The sequence below is a fragment of the Herpailurus yagouaroundi genome, unplaced genomic scaffold, assembly GCF_014898765.1.
Source record: "Herpailurus yagouaroundi ecotype Mexico unplaced genomic scaffold, PumYag 219, whole genome shotgun sequence".
Classification (NCBI taxonomy): domain Eukaryota; kingdom Metazoa; phylum Chordata; class Mammalia; order Carnivora; family Felidae; genus Herpailurus; species Herpailurus yagouaroundi.
This window is the reverse complement of record NW_024412450.1, coordinates 2,137,191-2,151,183: the sequence shown is the minus strand read 5'-3', so window position 1 is coordinate 2,151,183 and position 13,993 is coordinate 2,137,191. Positions and strand designations below refer to the sequence as shown.

The window sequence follows — 13,993 nt, the reverse complement described above, 5'->3', positions numbered from 1 at the left end:
GCCCCTGTTGGAGTCTGACCCCAGACCCCTCTGCCCCATCACCCTCCGGCCCTGACCCTGCTGAGCCGTGAGGCCAGAGTTGGCCCCTGTTGGAGTCTGACCCCAGGCCCTCTGCGCCATCACCCTCCATGGAAAACCATGAGTTCTGACTAAAGACTCTGTGCCTTTATTGGCTAACACCTGAGCTGGTGAGAGTTTTGGAGCAGGGGAGGAAGAAGGTCCAGTCAGTCTGTTCTAGCAGAGGGTTGTGTTGTGTGGACTCCAGTTGTGGACTCTGTCTGGGGAAGTTCCCAGGGATCACTTTCCTGCAGAGCACCTGAGCAGCGAGCCATCCTGGGGAACCTGGAGAGAACCTGGGGAGTACTGGAGCTGGTGCCTAGAGCCCAGGCCCTGCCCGTCCCAGCTTCTGCCCGACAGCAGGCAACAGTGGAGTCCCTGGCAGAGAATAGGGACATCTGGGCTCTGGAACTCAATGAGCGAGAGGCTCTCTTTCTGGCTCTTGGTCTCTAGAGAGAGGGAGTGCCTGCCTTTGAGGCCATAGCCTTTGTTCTGGTGACGGGAGGTCTGCTTCATAGCTTGAAACACCAAGTGGACCAGCCGAGATTTTCCAGGGGTAGAAGCAGCCTGAACCACTGATGGGAAGACATGGTGGATGAATCAAGCCGGGACCAGGAGGGTGGACCAGAAGCACAGGCTGGACCCAGGGGCCAGAGCCATGCTGACTGAGAAAAGCAGAACTGCCTCTGGCCCATAAGGATGGCTGTCACTTAAGGGCACTGGCTCTCAAGCTTCATCTTCCTGGAGGGTTATTAGGACACCCATGACTGGGCTCTTCCTTTGGAAGTTCAGATTCAGCGGGTCTGAGGTGGACCTGGGAACCTACATCTCTAGCCAGTGCCCTGGGGATGTTGGTGCTGTTGGTTGGAGACCACATCTTGAGGACTGTTGGCTGGAGCAGTAGTTTTCCAAAGGTTGCACTATCTAAGGATAAGTTTGGTTGTCACGACTGGCTTCTGAGGGGTAAGCCAGGGATGCTTCTAAACATCCGATGAGGCACAGATCAGTCCCCACAGCAAAGAATTATCCTGATCCAAATGTCAATAGTGCAGAGATTGCGAAACCCTGGTTTATTTATTTTTATTTTTATTTTTCTTAATGCCAAGGGATTTTATTGTGAATGGATATCCTTTTTATTGAATCCTTTTTCTGCATATGTTGAGAAACATAGTTTAGGACAGTAGGTTGGAGTAGTTTTGGGGAAATATTGCAGTTCTGGGGCTAGAGGGGCAGTGGGGAGGTGGCCGTACCTGGGGATGAGATTCTGTCTCTTGGGGTAGAGGTCTCATCAGACCTTGGTACAAAATCAAGAGCTGCCCCAGGACACACCCTTTAGGTCAGTGTGAAGCTCCAGAAAGGGCTGTAACAGAAGGGCTGGTGAAAATTAGGGTCGTAAAGTTACACTTGATTATTAATTTCTATGGGTTGTAGAAGTTTTGCTGTTTGCCTCTCCTTGAGCTGCCCAGTAATGTTTCTACTTGAACATTTGCAACTGTATCTCTGTTGACCCAAGGGGAAACGTTTTTTTGGTAACTTTAGTCAGGGGGGGCCGATGCCCCCCGTGGTCAAGTGTGTTTGTCAAGTGACCTGGAGCCAGCAGAAATTGTGAAGATGTGGTCAGGGGGGACCCCATTCCTAGCAGATGAATCCCTTTCCATCTGGGTATTTTCCTGATCCAGTGTTTACCTTGAACTGGAGATTGGATAGACTTTGAGGCTGAGGATGACTCAGAAAGTCTCAGCTTAGCGGCTGTCTGCTGGGCAGGTGCTCTCGGAGGGGGCATGTCCACATGCAGATGTGATGCAAGGTGGTTAGGAGGACTATGGACTTTGTTTCTTTGTGTTTTTTTAAGATTTTATTTTTTAATGTTTATTTATTTTTGATAGAGGGAGATAGAGAGCAAGATGGGGAGGTGGGGAGGGGCAGAGAGAGAAGGAGACACAGAATCCAAATCAAGCTCCAGGCTCCAGGCTCCAAGCGTCAGCACAGAGACCGATGCGGGGCTCGAACTCACGAACCGTGAGATCATGACATGAGCTGAAGTCGGACGCTTAACCAACTGAGCCACCCAGGCGCCCCTAAATTATTTCTTTTAAACTAACATTGTATAATGTATCATGGTGGGTCTGGACACTCCCCACTGATGAACACTGAGATTGTTTCCAGGTTTGTTATCAGCTTTTCCCTACTTAAAAAAAATTTTTTTTAATGTTTTGTTTTGAGAGAGAGACAGACAGAGTGTGAGCAGGGGAAGGGGCAGAGAGAGAGGGAGACACAGAGTCTGAAGCAGGCTCCAGGCTCTGAGCTGACAGCACAGAGACTGACGCGAGGCTCGAACCCACGAACCGTGAGATCTTGACCTGAGCCAAAGTCGGACGCTTAACTGACTGAACCACCCAGTCACCCCAAGAGTAAGGACTTTGATGCCAGCCTGCCTGGCCTTGAATCCCAGCCCTGCTGTGCGGTATAACTTCTGGCAAGTTTAACTTTTCTGTGCCTGTTTCTTTATCTCTAAAATGGGCAATAAACCTCATTAGATTATTTGAGGATTAAATAAATTTATATATACACCTTAGAAATACCTTATAAATATGTTAGAAAATACCTAGTACATTGTAAGGAAATAGAAATGTTAGCTATTATTATTAACATTTTTCAGTGTAGGGACTCATGGTTATTTTTTTTTTACATTTTTTTTAACGTTTATTTATCTTTGAGACAGAGAGAGACAGAGCATGAACAAGGGAGGGTCAGAGAGAGGGGGACACAGAATCTGAAACAGGCTCCAGGCTCTGAGCTGTCAGCACAGAGCCCGATGCGGGGCTCAAACTCATGGACTGCGAGATCATGACCCGAGCCGAAGTCGGCCACTTAACTGACTGAGCCACCCAGGCGCCCCTTTTTAATTTTTTTTTAACGTTTTTTAATTTATTTTTGAGACAGAGAGAGACAGAGCATGAACAGGGGAGGGGCAGAGAGAGAGGGAGACACAGAATCTGAAACGGGCTCCAGGCTCTGAGCTGTCAGCACAGAGCCCGACATGGGCCTCGAACTCACGGACCGTGAAATCATGACCTGAGCCGAAGTCGGCCGCTTAACCGACTGAGCCACCCAGGTGCCCCATAGGGGCTGATGGTTATTAATGAAACATTTCAATAGAAGAATTGAGAGGACTTCATGATTTGAAAGAGCCCAAGGTGGTTCTAAAGCTTCAGTCTCATGTATTGGGAAGTGTTGGGAGTAAAGAAAAATTGAGCTTAGTCTTAGATATTTTTAATTTTGGATTACTGATCGTATAGTTACAAATGCCTCAGAGACAGTTGGGGATACAGGTCCTGAAATGCTGAGCCTGATTATAGATCTGAGTATCAGTGACAACAGTGAGATTAAGAGACAAGGAGATTCACAAAGAGAAACTGCAACTTACTTTATACCCTGTATTTTATATATATTGTTATTTTATATAATAACCCTTCGAGATAGTATTATGCCCATTTTAAAGTTGAATAACCAGGGGGCGCCTGTGTGGCTCAGTGGGTTAAGTGTTTAACTCTTGATCTCAGCTCAGGTCTTGATCATGAGGTCAAGTCCCATGTTGGGCTCTTCAGTGAGCTTGAAGATCACTTAAAAAAAAGTTGAATAACCAACTGGTGGGGTTTAATAAGTCATTTCAGGTTACACAGCAGGTAGATGGGTCAGTTGGAATTGAGATCTATCCAATGGACATTTTTTTAAAAGTTTACTTATGTATTTATTTTGACAGACAAGAGAGAGGGTGTGAGCAGGGGAGGGGCAGAGAGAGAGAGAGGGAGGGAGGGAGAGAGAATCCCGACGTGGGGTTCAGACTCACAAACCCTGAGATCATGACCTGAGCTGAAACCAGAGTCGGATGCTTAACCGACTGAGCCACCCAGGCCCCCCACCAGTGGACATTTTTAGTTTTATTTTTTATTTTTTCAAGTTGTTTTTATTATTTTGTTTTCTTCCAAAATTGTACTTACATTCTAGTTAGTTAACATACAGTGAAATATTGGTTTCAGGAGGAGAACTCTGTGATTCATCACTTACATACAACACCTGGTGCTCATCCCAACAAGTGCCCTCCTTAATGCCCATCCCCCTAACCCTCCCTCCATCAACCTCAGTTTGTTCTCTGTCATTACGAGTCTCTTGAGGTTTGTTTCCCTCTCTCGTCTTGTTCCCCCCACTATACATTTATCTGTTTTGTTTCTTATATCCCACATCTGAGTGAAATCATATGATATTTGCCTTTCTCAGACTTATTTCATTTATCATAATACTCTCTAGCTCCATCCACATTATGCAAATGGCAAGATTTCTTCTTTTGGATGGCTGAGTGATATTCCATTATATATATACCACATCTTCTTTATCCATTCATCCATCGATGGACATTTGGGCTCTTTCCATACTTTGGCTATTGTCAATAGGGCTGCTATAAACATTGGGGTGCATGTGTCCCTTCGAAACAGCACACCTGTATCCCTTGGATAAATACCTAGTAGTGCAGTTGCTGGGTCATAGGGCAGTTCTATTTTTCATTTTTTGAGAAATCTCCACACTGTTTTCCAGAGTGGCTGCGCCAGTTTGCATTCCCACCAGCGGTGCAAGAGGGTTCCCCTTTCTCCACACCCTCGCCAACATCTGTTGTTGCCTGAGTTGTTAATGTGAGCCATTCTGACAGGTGTGAGGTGGTACCTCATTGTGTTTTGATTTGTATTTCCCTGATGATGAGTGATGTTGAGTATCTTTTCATGTGTCTGTTGGCCATCTGGATGTCTTCTTTGGAAAAGTGCCAATGGACATTTTTAAAAATACTTTATTTTTTTTAGTAATTCAAGTTCACAGCAGAATTGAGAAGAATGTGCTTCCTGAACCCATATGTGCACATCTCCCCTCGTTATCACCATTCCCACCAGAGTGCCTATAGTTGATGAATCTACATTGATAGATTATTGCCCAAAGCCCACAGTTTACACAAGGGCTTGCTTTTGGGGTGTATATTCTGTGGGTTTGGGCAAATGTACAATGACATGTATCACCCATTAGAATTACATGTGGGGTATTTTTTGCTGCCCTAATCCAGGATACATTTGCTGCTTGTCCATGGTGTGCTGGGCACAGGGCTGGGGGCTGAGGGTGTGCAGACGGATGGAACTTGGTCCTGGCCCATTTTTAGAGGCAGTTTCCCCTGTACCACACTGCCTGCCCCTTGCATCTCCCACTGCTGTATCTTCAGAAAGTTGAATAGAAAGAAAAGCGGGCAGGGCATGGGAAACAGATTTTTATTTATACTTCATCATTCATTTCTTCCTTAGAGTCTGAGGATGTTAGTACATTCCAGATCCAGCAGAGTTCTGAGGTGCCCTGTGTATTACTTGTGCTTTGCCAAGAGGTAGCCTCTGGGTATTTCCTTATGTGGCCTCTGGGAGGTAACAGAGGACAGATGTGATTTTTCTCCATTACGTGCTAGACATTTCCAAAAACTTGAGCAACTGACCTATGGTTATTTAGCCAAATGAGGTCATTGCCAGGTACAGAAGTTTAGGGCTCTTTATTCATCTCCTGACAGTTACAGGAGCTATCTCATTCTCTTTAGCTTCTGGAGGAAAGACGTTGAGGGTGGGGAGGGTGTGGGTAGGGGCTGAGTATTGGACCTCAAACACATGAAGGTTGCTTCTGGGCTCTCAGTCTCTCGAACACCCTTCGGGGGGCTGTGAGCTGAAGGCCCGTGAGGACGGTAAGGCAGGTAGCACACTGAAGAGCCCCCTTCCTGCCTGGTGAGGGGGGCTCTGCAGGAACCTCATCTAGGGTGTTTCCGAACTGGAGGAGCTGTCAGGTGCTAGGTCTGAGCACGAGAGAAGGTCGTCCACGTCTCCTTTCTCTTGCCATTCGTTCTGCAGAGTGACTGTTCCTTAGACGTTCTGTTCCCATTCTGAGCTAGTGGCTGGGCACGCTGAGCCCCTGGACCCAGCTCACCGGCTGATCTAAGAGATACAGGGGCATGGTTAGATTTCGAAGGGCCGTGCGCTCCATCTGTCATGAGCACAAACCATCCGTTCAACAGAAGTTCTGGAGCCAGAATAAGAAGCCGTGCCCCCCACCCCCTCCTGCGCCAACCCTTTCTCCCCTCCTTCCCTCCGCAGACATCCCAGGAGTTTGTGGAGAAGCTGACCAAGCGACTCAAGAGACACCCCGAGGAGACCGGTGGGTTCCAGGAGGCGCCGCTGGCCTACGACGCCATCTGGGCCTTGGCGCTGGCTCTGAACAAGACGTCTGGAGGGGGTGGCCGTTCGGGGGTGCGCCTGGAGGACTTCAACTATAACAACCAGACCATTACTGACCAAATCTACCGGGCGATGAACTCCTCGTCCTTCGAGGGCGTCTCTGTGAGTTACAGTGACCTCCTTCACACTCCCCATCCTCCCACAGACACAGCATCCTCCTCCTGGATGTGCACGTCAGTCTCTGCAATAATGGGTCTTGGGTTGGGGGGTAGGGACCCCCAAACCAGAAGAACCCATAAGAGACTAGAAGGAAAAGTGGTGTATTCCTTTTCTGTCCACCTCTCCCTCATTTCTTTCCAGTGTAGGAATTAATAGATGAGAATCGTAGAACGTTAGAGGAGGAAATAGTCGGATAGGTTGTCTCCTGTTCCTTTCAGAGTGGGGAAATTAGTGTCCAGAAGGATTTCTTGACTACCCAGGTCACACAGCCAGGGGCCGGGTCTCCGGTGCTCTACCTGGGGTTCTTTCTCACTCAAATCCCATGGGTGAAGCTTCTTTTCAACAGAATAATGTGTCTGGAATCTAGGGTATGGGCATCTGGGGTACGTCCTATATGCAGGCAAATGCCAGAAATAGGCTTCATTCAGAGGCTCAGTTACATCAAAGCATAAGGATCCGGAGAGTCCCTGAGTCTCTTTTCGCTCCTGCTTTTATCACCTCTGTCTGCCTCCGCCTGTTTCCCTCCCTCAGGGCCATGTGGTCTTCGATGCCAGCGGCTCCCGGATGGCCTGGACTCTCATCGAGCAGCTGCAGGGTGAGCGCAGGGGGCAGGGGCCAGCTGTTCGGGGTCACCGCCTGGGGCAGGACTCAATGACCTAGGGGCCTCCCACCTCTGGCTGCTCTCTAACTGCTCGTCAAGCTCTTATAGTATGAGAGCAGTGAAAAGCTGAGGGACGGTGGGTGTTCAGGAGTTGGAGAGGGGCAGGCAAAGTGAAAGCCCGTCTTTCCCCAGTGGCTTCCCATTTAATTTCAGGAATTTCCCTCGGGTGGCTTGCCAACGAGGGGCTAACGCCTTGTTGGTCACTTACCCACAACTCAAGGAAAGCCACATCTGGCAGAGACCATTTGTAAAGGAACCAACCTATTGAATTTCCCTGCTATAGAAACAAGCATCCTAATTTTTGTGTGGTGTACATAGCTTGGTTTTTCTAGATTGCATTTTCTTATAATTTACCACATGTATGTGTGTATTTGCCAGGTTTCTGTGAGCTGAACTGTTCACACCCCAACCAGCTTCCTAGAGCCCCTGCAAGAGAGCCATTGTGTGGCCTTCGGAGGGAAGTTTCTTTCTCTCCTGCCCCCCCACCCCCCTCCTCCCATCTCCCACCCCCCTTTCCTCCTCCACACCCTATCCTCACCCCCCTCCTCCTCCCCGCGTCCCACCCCATCCCCCCAAAACCCGCCTTTCCCCACCCCATCCCCCCAAACACCCTCCATCCCCCTCTTCCCCTCCCCCCACCTCCCATCATCCTCCTCCTCCGCACCACCTCCTCCCTCTACCTCCCATCCCCCATCCTCCTCCCCTCCCCCACTTTCCCTCCCCTCACCCCATCCTCCTCCCCCTGTCCTCCCCCCTCCTCCCACCCCTGCTGGAGGGCGGTGCGCTGGCTTCTGAAGGAAGCTGTTCATAACCGGATGTGGAGCAGGGATCTTAGGAGCTGCATGCTGCATTCCTCTTGTCTTGTGGGTCTTTAAAGAGGCAGATGCAACTTTCCAAGGAATTAGAACCCAAGCCAACAGAAGAGAAATGTCTAAAATTAAAATGAAAGCCACTGGGAAAATAGATGCTGTGATTCTGTCTGTCATGAGAGGGAGAATGAGCAGGGACGTTGAAAGCTTTAAAAGCCAGAATCGACGTGCGAGACATCCGCAGTGAGAGGTGTGAGGCTGCCGCATGGCGGCGGACCATTTAGACGTAGAAGATGTTCTTCTGTATTCACGTTGCGTTGGCGCCCATCCTGTGCTGCCTTTCAGTCAGATTGCTGGTTCAGATGGCCCCCAGGTCCTCCCAGGTGCCCTTGAGGGGCTCAGGGTGAAGTAGAACCCTGGGAAGCTGGTGCCCGGGCTGGGCCCCCACCCCCCCCCCCCCCCCGTCCCCATCCAGGTGGAAGCTACAAGAAGATTGGCTACTATGACAGCACCAAGGATGACCTTTCCTGGTCCAAAACGGACAAGTGGATTGGTAAGCAGGGCCCTGCTGATGTTTTCCTTCAGTGCCTCTGAGCAGTTGAGGGAGAGCCTTGTGCATGTGAACGGGGGTGAGGGGGTGGCAGGTGCCTGAGGCTAGAAGTCTGGGGGTGGGGGCCCAGGTTAGGACGCGGCTAGGGGAGCTGTGTATTTGGGGAGGGGCAGGTGGTTGGTAGCAATGCACCGGTATGGATAGGACATTGCTCAGGTATGAGGGCTAGGGGTGGGGGTGCACAGGGGGCAGCCAGGAAACCCCGTCTGGGTTTACCAGCTGTTCTGGTGCCTTGCTGTCTCTGAACCAGCTACTTGAGGCCGACAATGGCCTCTTCATCTCTGTCAGGAAAACTTAAACTATAGGAGAGGCTTTGAAACCTCATGTAATTCTCTTCCAATGAAACGTGCTTTTTAAAGGGAAAAAGGAAACCATTACTCTTTGTGTGCTTTGTGGGCTAAATGATCAGAAATAGGAAAGACACTCAAGGTGGACAAAAGGAGGGACCGAGGTGGGGACAGCTGCCCTACCCAGCTGGGATCTAGAGATTCCCAGCACTGCTGGTGAGCTGACATTTCTTCATAATTTGAATTTAGGACAGTGTTCTGTGCTGCTATAAATGCTGCACGGCCTAAATTACACTTTTCTTTTTAAAGCGAAACAAATTGAAATTGGTTTTTTTTTTTTTTTTCGTTTTTTTCCCCTGTGAACTCGATGACACATTTGAGCTTCCCCTATTAATAACCAGAAAACACCTTTGGGTATATCACCCTATGAGGGGTAAAAATCACAGATCAGTGTTTTCCTAAGGTGAGGAGACCAGCCTGGATACTTTGAAGTTTCTGGATTTATGATTCCACAGCTGTCTTTTGCAGCTTTTGATTTGAGTCACAAGAGACCTCGTGAGGTTTATCTCTGTCAACCCTTCTTTCCCACCCACTTTCCTTTGCTGCAAAACAGACAGAAAAACACACGGAACAGACAATGACAGAAACAGACTAGGGCTTTGGTGATACATCTGGGTCTGTAGCTCCACCCCTCACTTCTGACTGCTTCCTGACCCGCTGCGGCAGGGAGTGGGCACCGGAGGGGCCCCCATCCAGGGCAGCGAGGGTCCCCATGTCCTCACGGCTAGGATGGTGTCACCTGCCCCATCTTCATTCCTTGTCCCCCCTGCCCCCCCCCGGTGCCATGCAGGAGGGACCCCCACCTGACCAGACCCCCTCTAGTTCCATGCAGGAGGGTTCCTCAGCTGGCCAGAGCCCCCATCCCCAGTTCCATGCAGGAGGGACTCCCCCACCTGACCAGACCCCCCATTTCCATGCAGGAGGGACCCCCCGACCTGACTAGAACCCCCCAGTGCCATGCAGGAGGGGTCCTCAGCTGGCCAGACCCCTCCCCTAGTTCCATGCAGGAGGGACCAGACCCCTCTTACCCTTCATGCCATGCAGAAGGGGCCCCCCCACCTGGCCAGAACCCCCCCAGTTTCATGCAGGAGGGGTCCTCAGCTGACCAGATCCCCCCCACCTGCAGTTCCATGCAGGAGGGACCCCTAGCTGACCAGACCCCTCTTACCACCCATGCCATGCAGGAGGGGCCCCCCCGGCTGACCAGACCCTGGTCATCAAGACATTTCGCTTCATGTCCCAGAAACTCTTCATCTCCGTCTCTGTTCTGTCCAGCCTGGGCATTGTCCTGGCTGTGGTCTGTCTGTCTTTTAACATCTACAACTCTCATGTCCGGTAAGTCTCTTTCCTGACACTTTCCTTGTTCTGTCTGCCCCTCCCAGACAGCGGGCATGCCCTCCCCTCCCGAGGGACCAAGGATAAGACCCTCTGGAGGCCTTGGGCGGTGGATGCTTTCATTCTAATGCATTCCCAGTGGCCACTGGGCTGGAAACCCCCCATCCCAGCCCCGAAGCAGCTGTCTGGACACCAAGAGCCTCTGGGGCCAGGGGATACAGTGTGTGCAGGTGGTGTCCTGGGCTGGGGAGCTCCCCGCAGCTCTGTGCCAGCCCCTGCCCACGCGGCCTTGTCTCCCAGGCTGCACCATGCACCCTTGCCTGTGGCTGAGCTTGGGTCAGGCCCTGGCGGCACTGAGGAGCTGACCCCCCAGGAGAAGAGGTTAATTCTACTCTCCCCACCCCCCCCCCCGCCTCCGCCCCTAGCTACATCCAGAACTCCCAGCCCCACCTGAACAATCTGACTGCTGTGGGCTGTGCCCTGGCACTGGCTGCCGTCTTCCCCCTCGGGCTGGATGGCTACCACATTGGCAGAAGCCAGTTCCCCTTTGTCTGTCAGGTAAGGAGGATGTGGGGGCGGACACCCTACAGGAGGAAGCTGTCCTCCCCCCCCCCCCCCCCCCACCCCCCGCCCCGGGGGCCGGGCCGGGAGGGCGGGGGTGCGGGGGTGCCGGGGCGGTGCCTGTCCCCCTAATGCCACCCCTGTGGTCCCTGCCTGGCCCCATTCCTTCTTTCTGTCCTCCAGACCTTCTCACTGTGTGGCTCTCTTGTCGGTTCCAAGGTTGCCATGGCCTCATGGACAAGAGGGGAGGTGTTGAGGGTGAAGGAGGGTCTGCGCAAAGAGCCCTTGAACAATGGCAGCTTGTGTGGGGCTGAGAGAAGGAACTGGGTTCCCAGGGTGGCCTTGGTTGCGGTTCGGAGACCTGAACTAACAGCAGGGAGTGGGGGCAGGGAGGACGTTCTTGGTATTCGGGGCATGGCAGGTCCTGGGCTGTGGGGAAAGGCTGGCTTCTGTAGTTCTGTTATGCTGGTGGGAAATAGTCCTTCTTTCCCTGCCCTCCTCACGCCTCCTTGTGTGCCTGTCCCGACCCTGCAGCTGTGCACGTGCACCCCGCCAGAGGCTGTATGTCCCCAGTAAAACCAGAAAGCAGTGGGAGAGGTAGACAGAGGGGGCTCTAGGAGGGGTGTCTGCACAGAGTGCTGTGGAAGCAGAGAGGAAGCAGCTCAGGACATGGCTGGACCCCAGCAGGGGTGGCATTTGAATATCGAAGGACACGTGGGCTTTATCAGCTGGAGAGATAAAGGTGGTCACTCACATGGTTTGCAGGGTTAGAAGAGCCAGCATCTCAGGCGGGCACGTCAGTGTGGCTGGAGCAGGGGGAGCAAAGGCCCCGTAGATGGGCCTGCAGAGGTGGGTGGGGCTGTGTTGTGGAGGGTCTGGGGCTGTAACCCGCCCGATTGGCCAGTAACCCCAGGAGATCGTGGCCGGTCACCCTGCTGGATGGGAGGACGTTGCTGAAGGCAGGGACTCCCTTGCTGGCCCTCCACACCCCCATCCCCACCGGCTGTACCCCTGTTCCCTCCCGAGGCTCTGCCCCACACTGCCCTGCTCTCTCGTCCTGTGCCAGGCCCGCCTCTGGCTCCTGGGTCTGGGGTTCAGTCTGGGCTACGGCTCCATGTTCACTAAGATCTGGTGGGTGCATACGGTCTTCACGAAGAAGGAGGAGAAGAAGGAGTGGAGGAAGGTGAGCTGCTTGCTGTTCCTCGGCCCTCAGGTCCTTGGCTCCCGGGGCCTAGAGGGCTTCTTCCGACTGGCCTGTGCTCTGTTTGTGCAGACGCTGGAGCCCTGGAAGCTGTATGCCACGGTGGGCTTGCTGGTGGGCATGGATGTGGTCACTCTCGCCATCTGGCAGATTGTGGACCCCCTGCATCGAACCATTGAGGTACAGGTTGGGAGGAGGTACTGAGGCCAGGGCCGAGTGGGGCTCGCTGGTGTGTGGGCTGAGTACGGTCTGGAGGCATGCAGCCACTCGTGGGAGAGCGCTGTCCAGCATCGTGCTCCGGTGCCCCGAGGTTCCTTGATGAAAGCGAGTAGTGGGGAGCCAGGAGGGATGTGTAGACCTTCCAGGCATGTGGAAAGCTGGGGTTCATGAAAACACCCCTGGGCCTAGCACGGGGCCTGGCATCAGTATCCAGGGTCTCCTAGAAAAGGGGGGGCAGGGGTGGGCGGGAGGGTGACTGCCATCTTTCTGGTGGCCCAATTTCTCCACTAGACTTTTGCCAAGGAGGAGCCGAAGGAAGACATTGATGTGTCCATCCTGCCCCAGCTGGAGCACTGCAGCTCCAAGAAGATGAATACGTGGCTCGGTGTGTGGGCTGTGGGGGAGGGGGTGGGGCAGGGACAGCAGGCTGGTGGGGACAAGGGTCTTCGGAAGAAGAGTGTCCTCCTCTGTGTCATTGCACTGATCCTTTCTGGGGATGGGGGAGAGTTGGACTGTTTCCAGGAGGAGCGGGGGGGGCTAAAGCAGGGGTGTGGCGGAGGGACCAGGGGGGATGGCCTGACCCCTTCCGTCTGGTCTGCTCCCTATAGGAAGACCAGAGCTGTGAGGGCCTGGGGCAGGCCCCTTTTGGCCTCCTGAACATTGCTCTGGTCTTGTGGTTTTACCACAAAGGGTAAAACCTACCCTCAGCCTGGAGGGTGAGGGGGTGAGACATTGTGTGGCCCCGGGGCTGGTGGATAGCTGCTGTCAGCAGTCATCCACTTGTGTCCCAGGAGGAGGTGGTCAGGTGGTCAGGTTGGGGGATGCACAGAGATGGCTGTGCTAGGTCAGAGGGGCCGACGGGAGGGGAGCCCTGTTTGCAGTAGGTGGGGGGTGTGGGCGGAGAGTGGACGCAGGGGTGGACGCTTGGAGGGCTTGTTGCCCATGTGACCGATTCCTGCCGTTCTAGGCATTTTCTATGGTTACAAGGGGCTGCTACTGCTGCTGGGCATCTTTCTTGCCTATGAGACTAAGAGCGTGTCCACCGAGAAGATCAACGACCACAGGGCCGTGGGCATGGCCATCTACAATGTGGCGGTGAGCCTCAGCACCTGGCCCTGACCCCAGGGGCTGCCTGGGGTCAGTGGGTGCAAGTCTTAAATAGTTTTTAATGCCCCAGGTTTGCCAAGCACTTTACAGTTGGTAAAGCACGCTGCAGACACTGTCTCATTAATCTTCCTGTGACCGCCCATGAGACACACGGTACTGTCCCCACTACACGGGCGAGGAAGCAGAAAGGTTAGATGGCTTGTGTGTGGTTCCCTGGCCAGGTCAGCTTGCCACCAGGTGTGGGACACTCGGGGACTGAATGTGTGTGATGGTAGCAGGAGAGGCAAGGGCTGACCTAGAGCCCAAGAGGGTGGCCTCACATTTGGGCCCCTATGGCAGGGTAGCTGTGCCAGCATGTGTCCTCATGGGCCGTCCTGGGGGAGGAGAGCCCGGAGGTCCCAAGCTCGTTCGCCCACAGGTCCTGTGCCTCATCACCGCCCCGGTCACCATGATCTTGTCCAGTCAGCAGGACGCCGCCTTTGCCTTCGCGTCCCTCGCCATAGTGTTCTCCTCCTACATCACTCTGGTGGTACTGTTCGTGCCCAAGGTCAGGCTCCCCCCGCCCCCGCCCCCCGCGGTCTGGCCCGAACCCGGCCTTCATCCTGGGCCTCTGCTCCCT

At 53.1% G+C, this 13,993-nt stretch overlaps 1 protein-coding gene across 1 annotated transcript in view; it reads left to right on the top strand.

Moving 5' to 3' along the window:
* Positions 1-13,990, top strand: part of GABBR1 (gamma-aminobutyric acid type B receptor subunit 1) — a gene marked incomplete at its 3' end in the record, with an annotated part of 25,358 nt that extends 11,368 nt beyond the window's left edge. Inside the window, exons 11-20 of the mRNA XM_040457132.1 lie at positions 6,225-6,467; positions 7,056-7,119; positions 8,470-8,547; positions 10,136-10,286; positions 10,712-10,844; positions 11,914-12,030; positions 12,121-12,228; positions 12,559-12,652; positions 13,235-13,362; positions 13,793-13,990. Of these exons, the coding sequence (XP_040313066.1) occupies positions 6,225-6,467; positions 7,056-7,119; positions 8,470-8,547; positions 10,136-10,286; positions 10,712-10,844; positions 11,914-12,030; positions 12,121-12,228; positions 12,559-12,652; positions 13,235-13,362; positions 13,793-13,990 (1,314 nt within the window). The remainder of the gene's footprint in view (positions 1-6,224; positions 6,468-7,055; positions 7,120-8,469; positions 8,548-10,135; positions 10,287-10,711; positions 10,845-11,913; positions 12,031-12,120; positions 12,229-12,558; positions 12,653-13,234; positions 13,363-13,792) is intronic.
* Between the last annotated feature and the right edge of the window lie 3 nt (positions 13,991-13,993).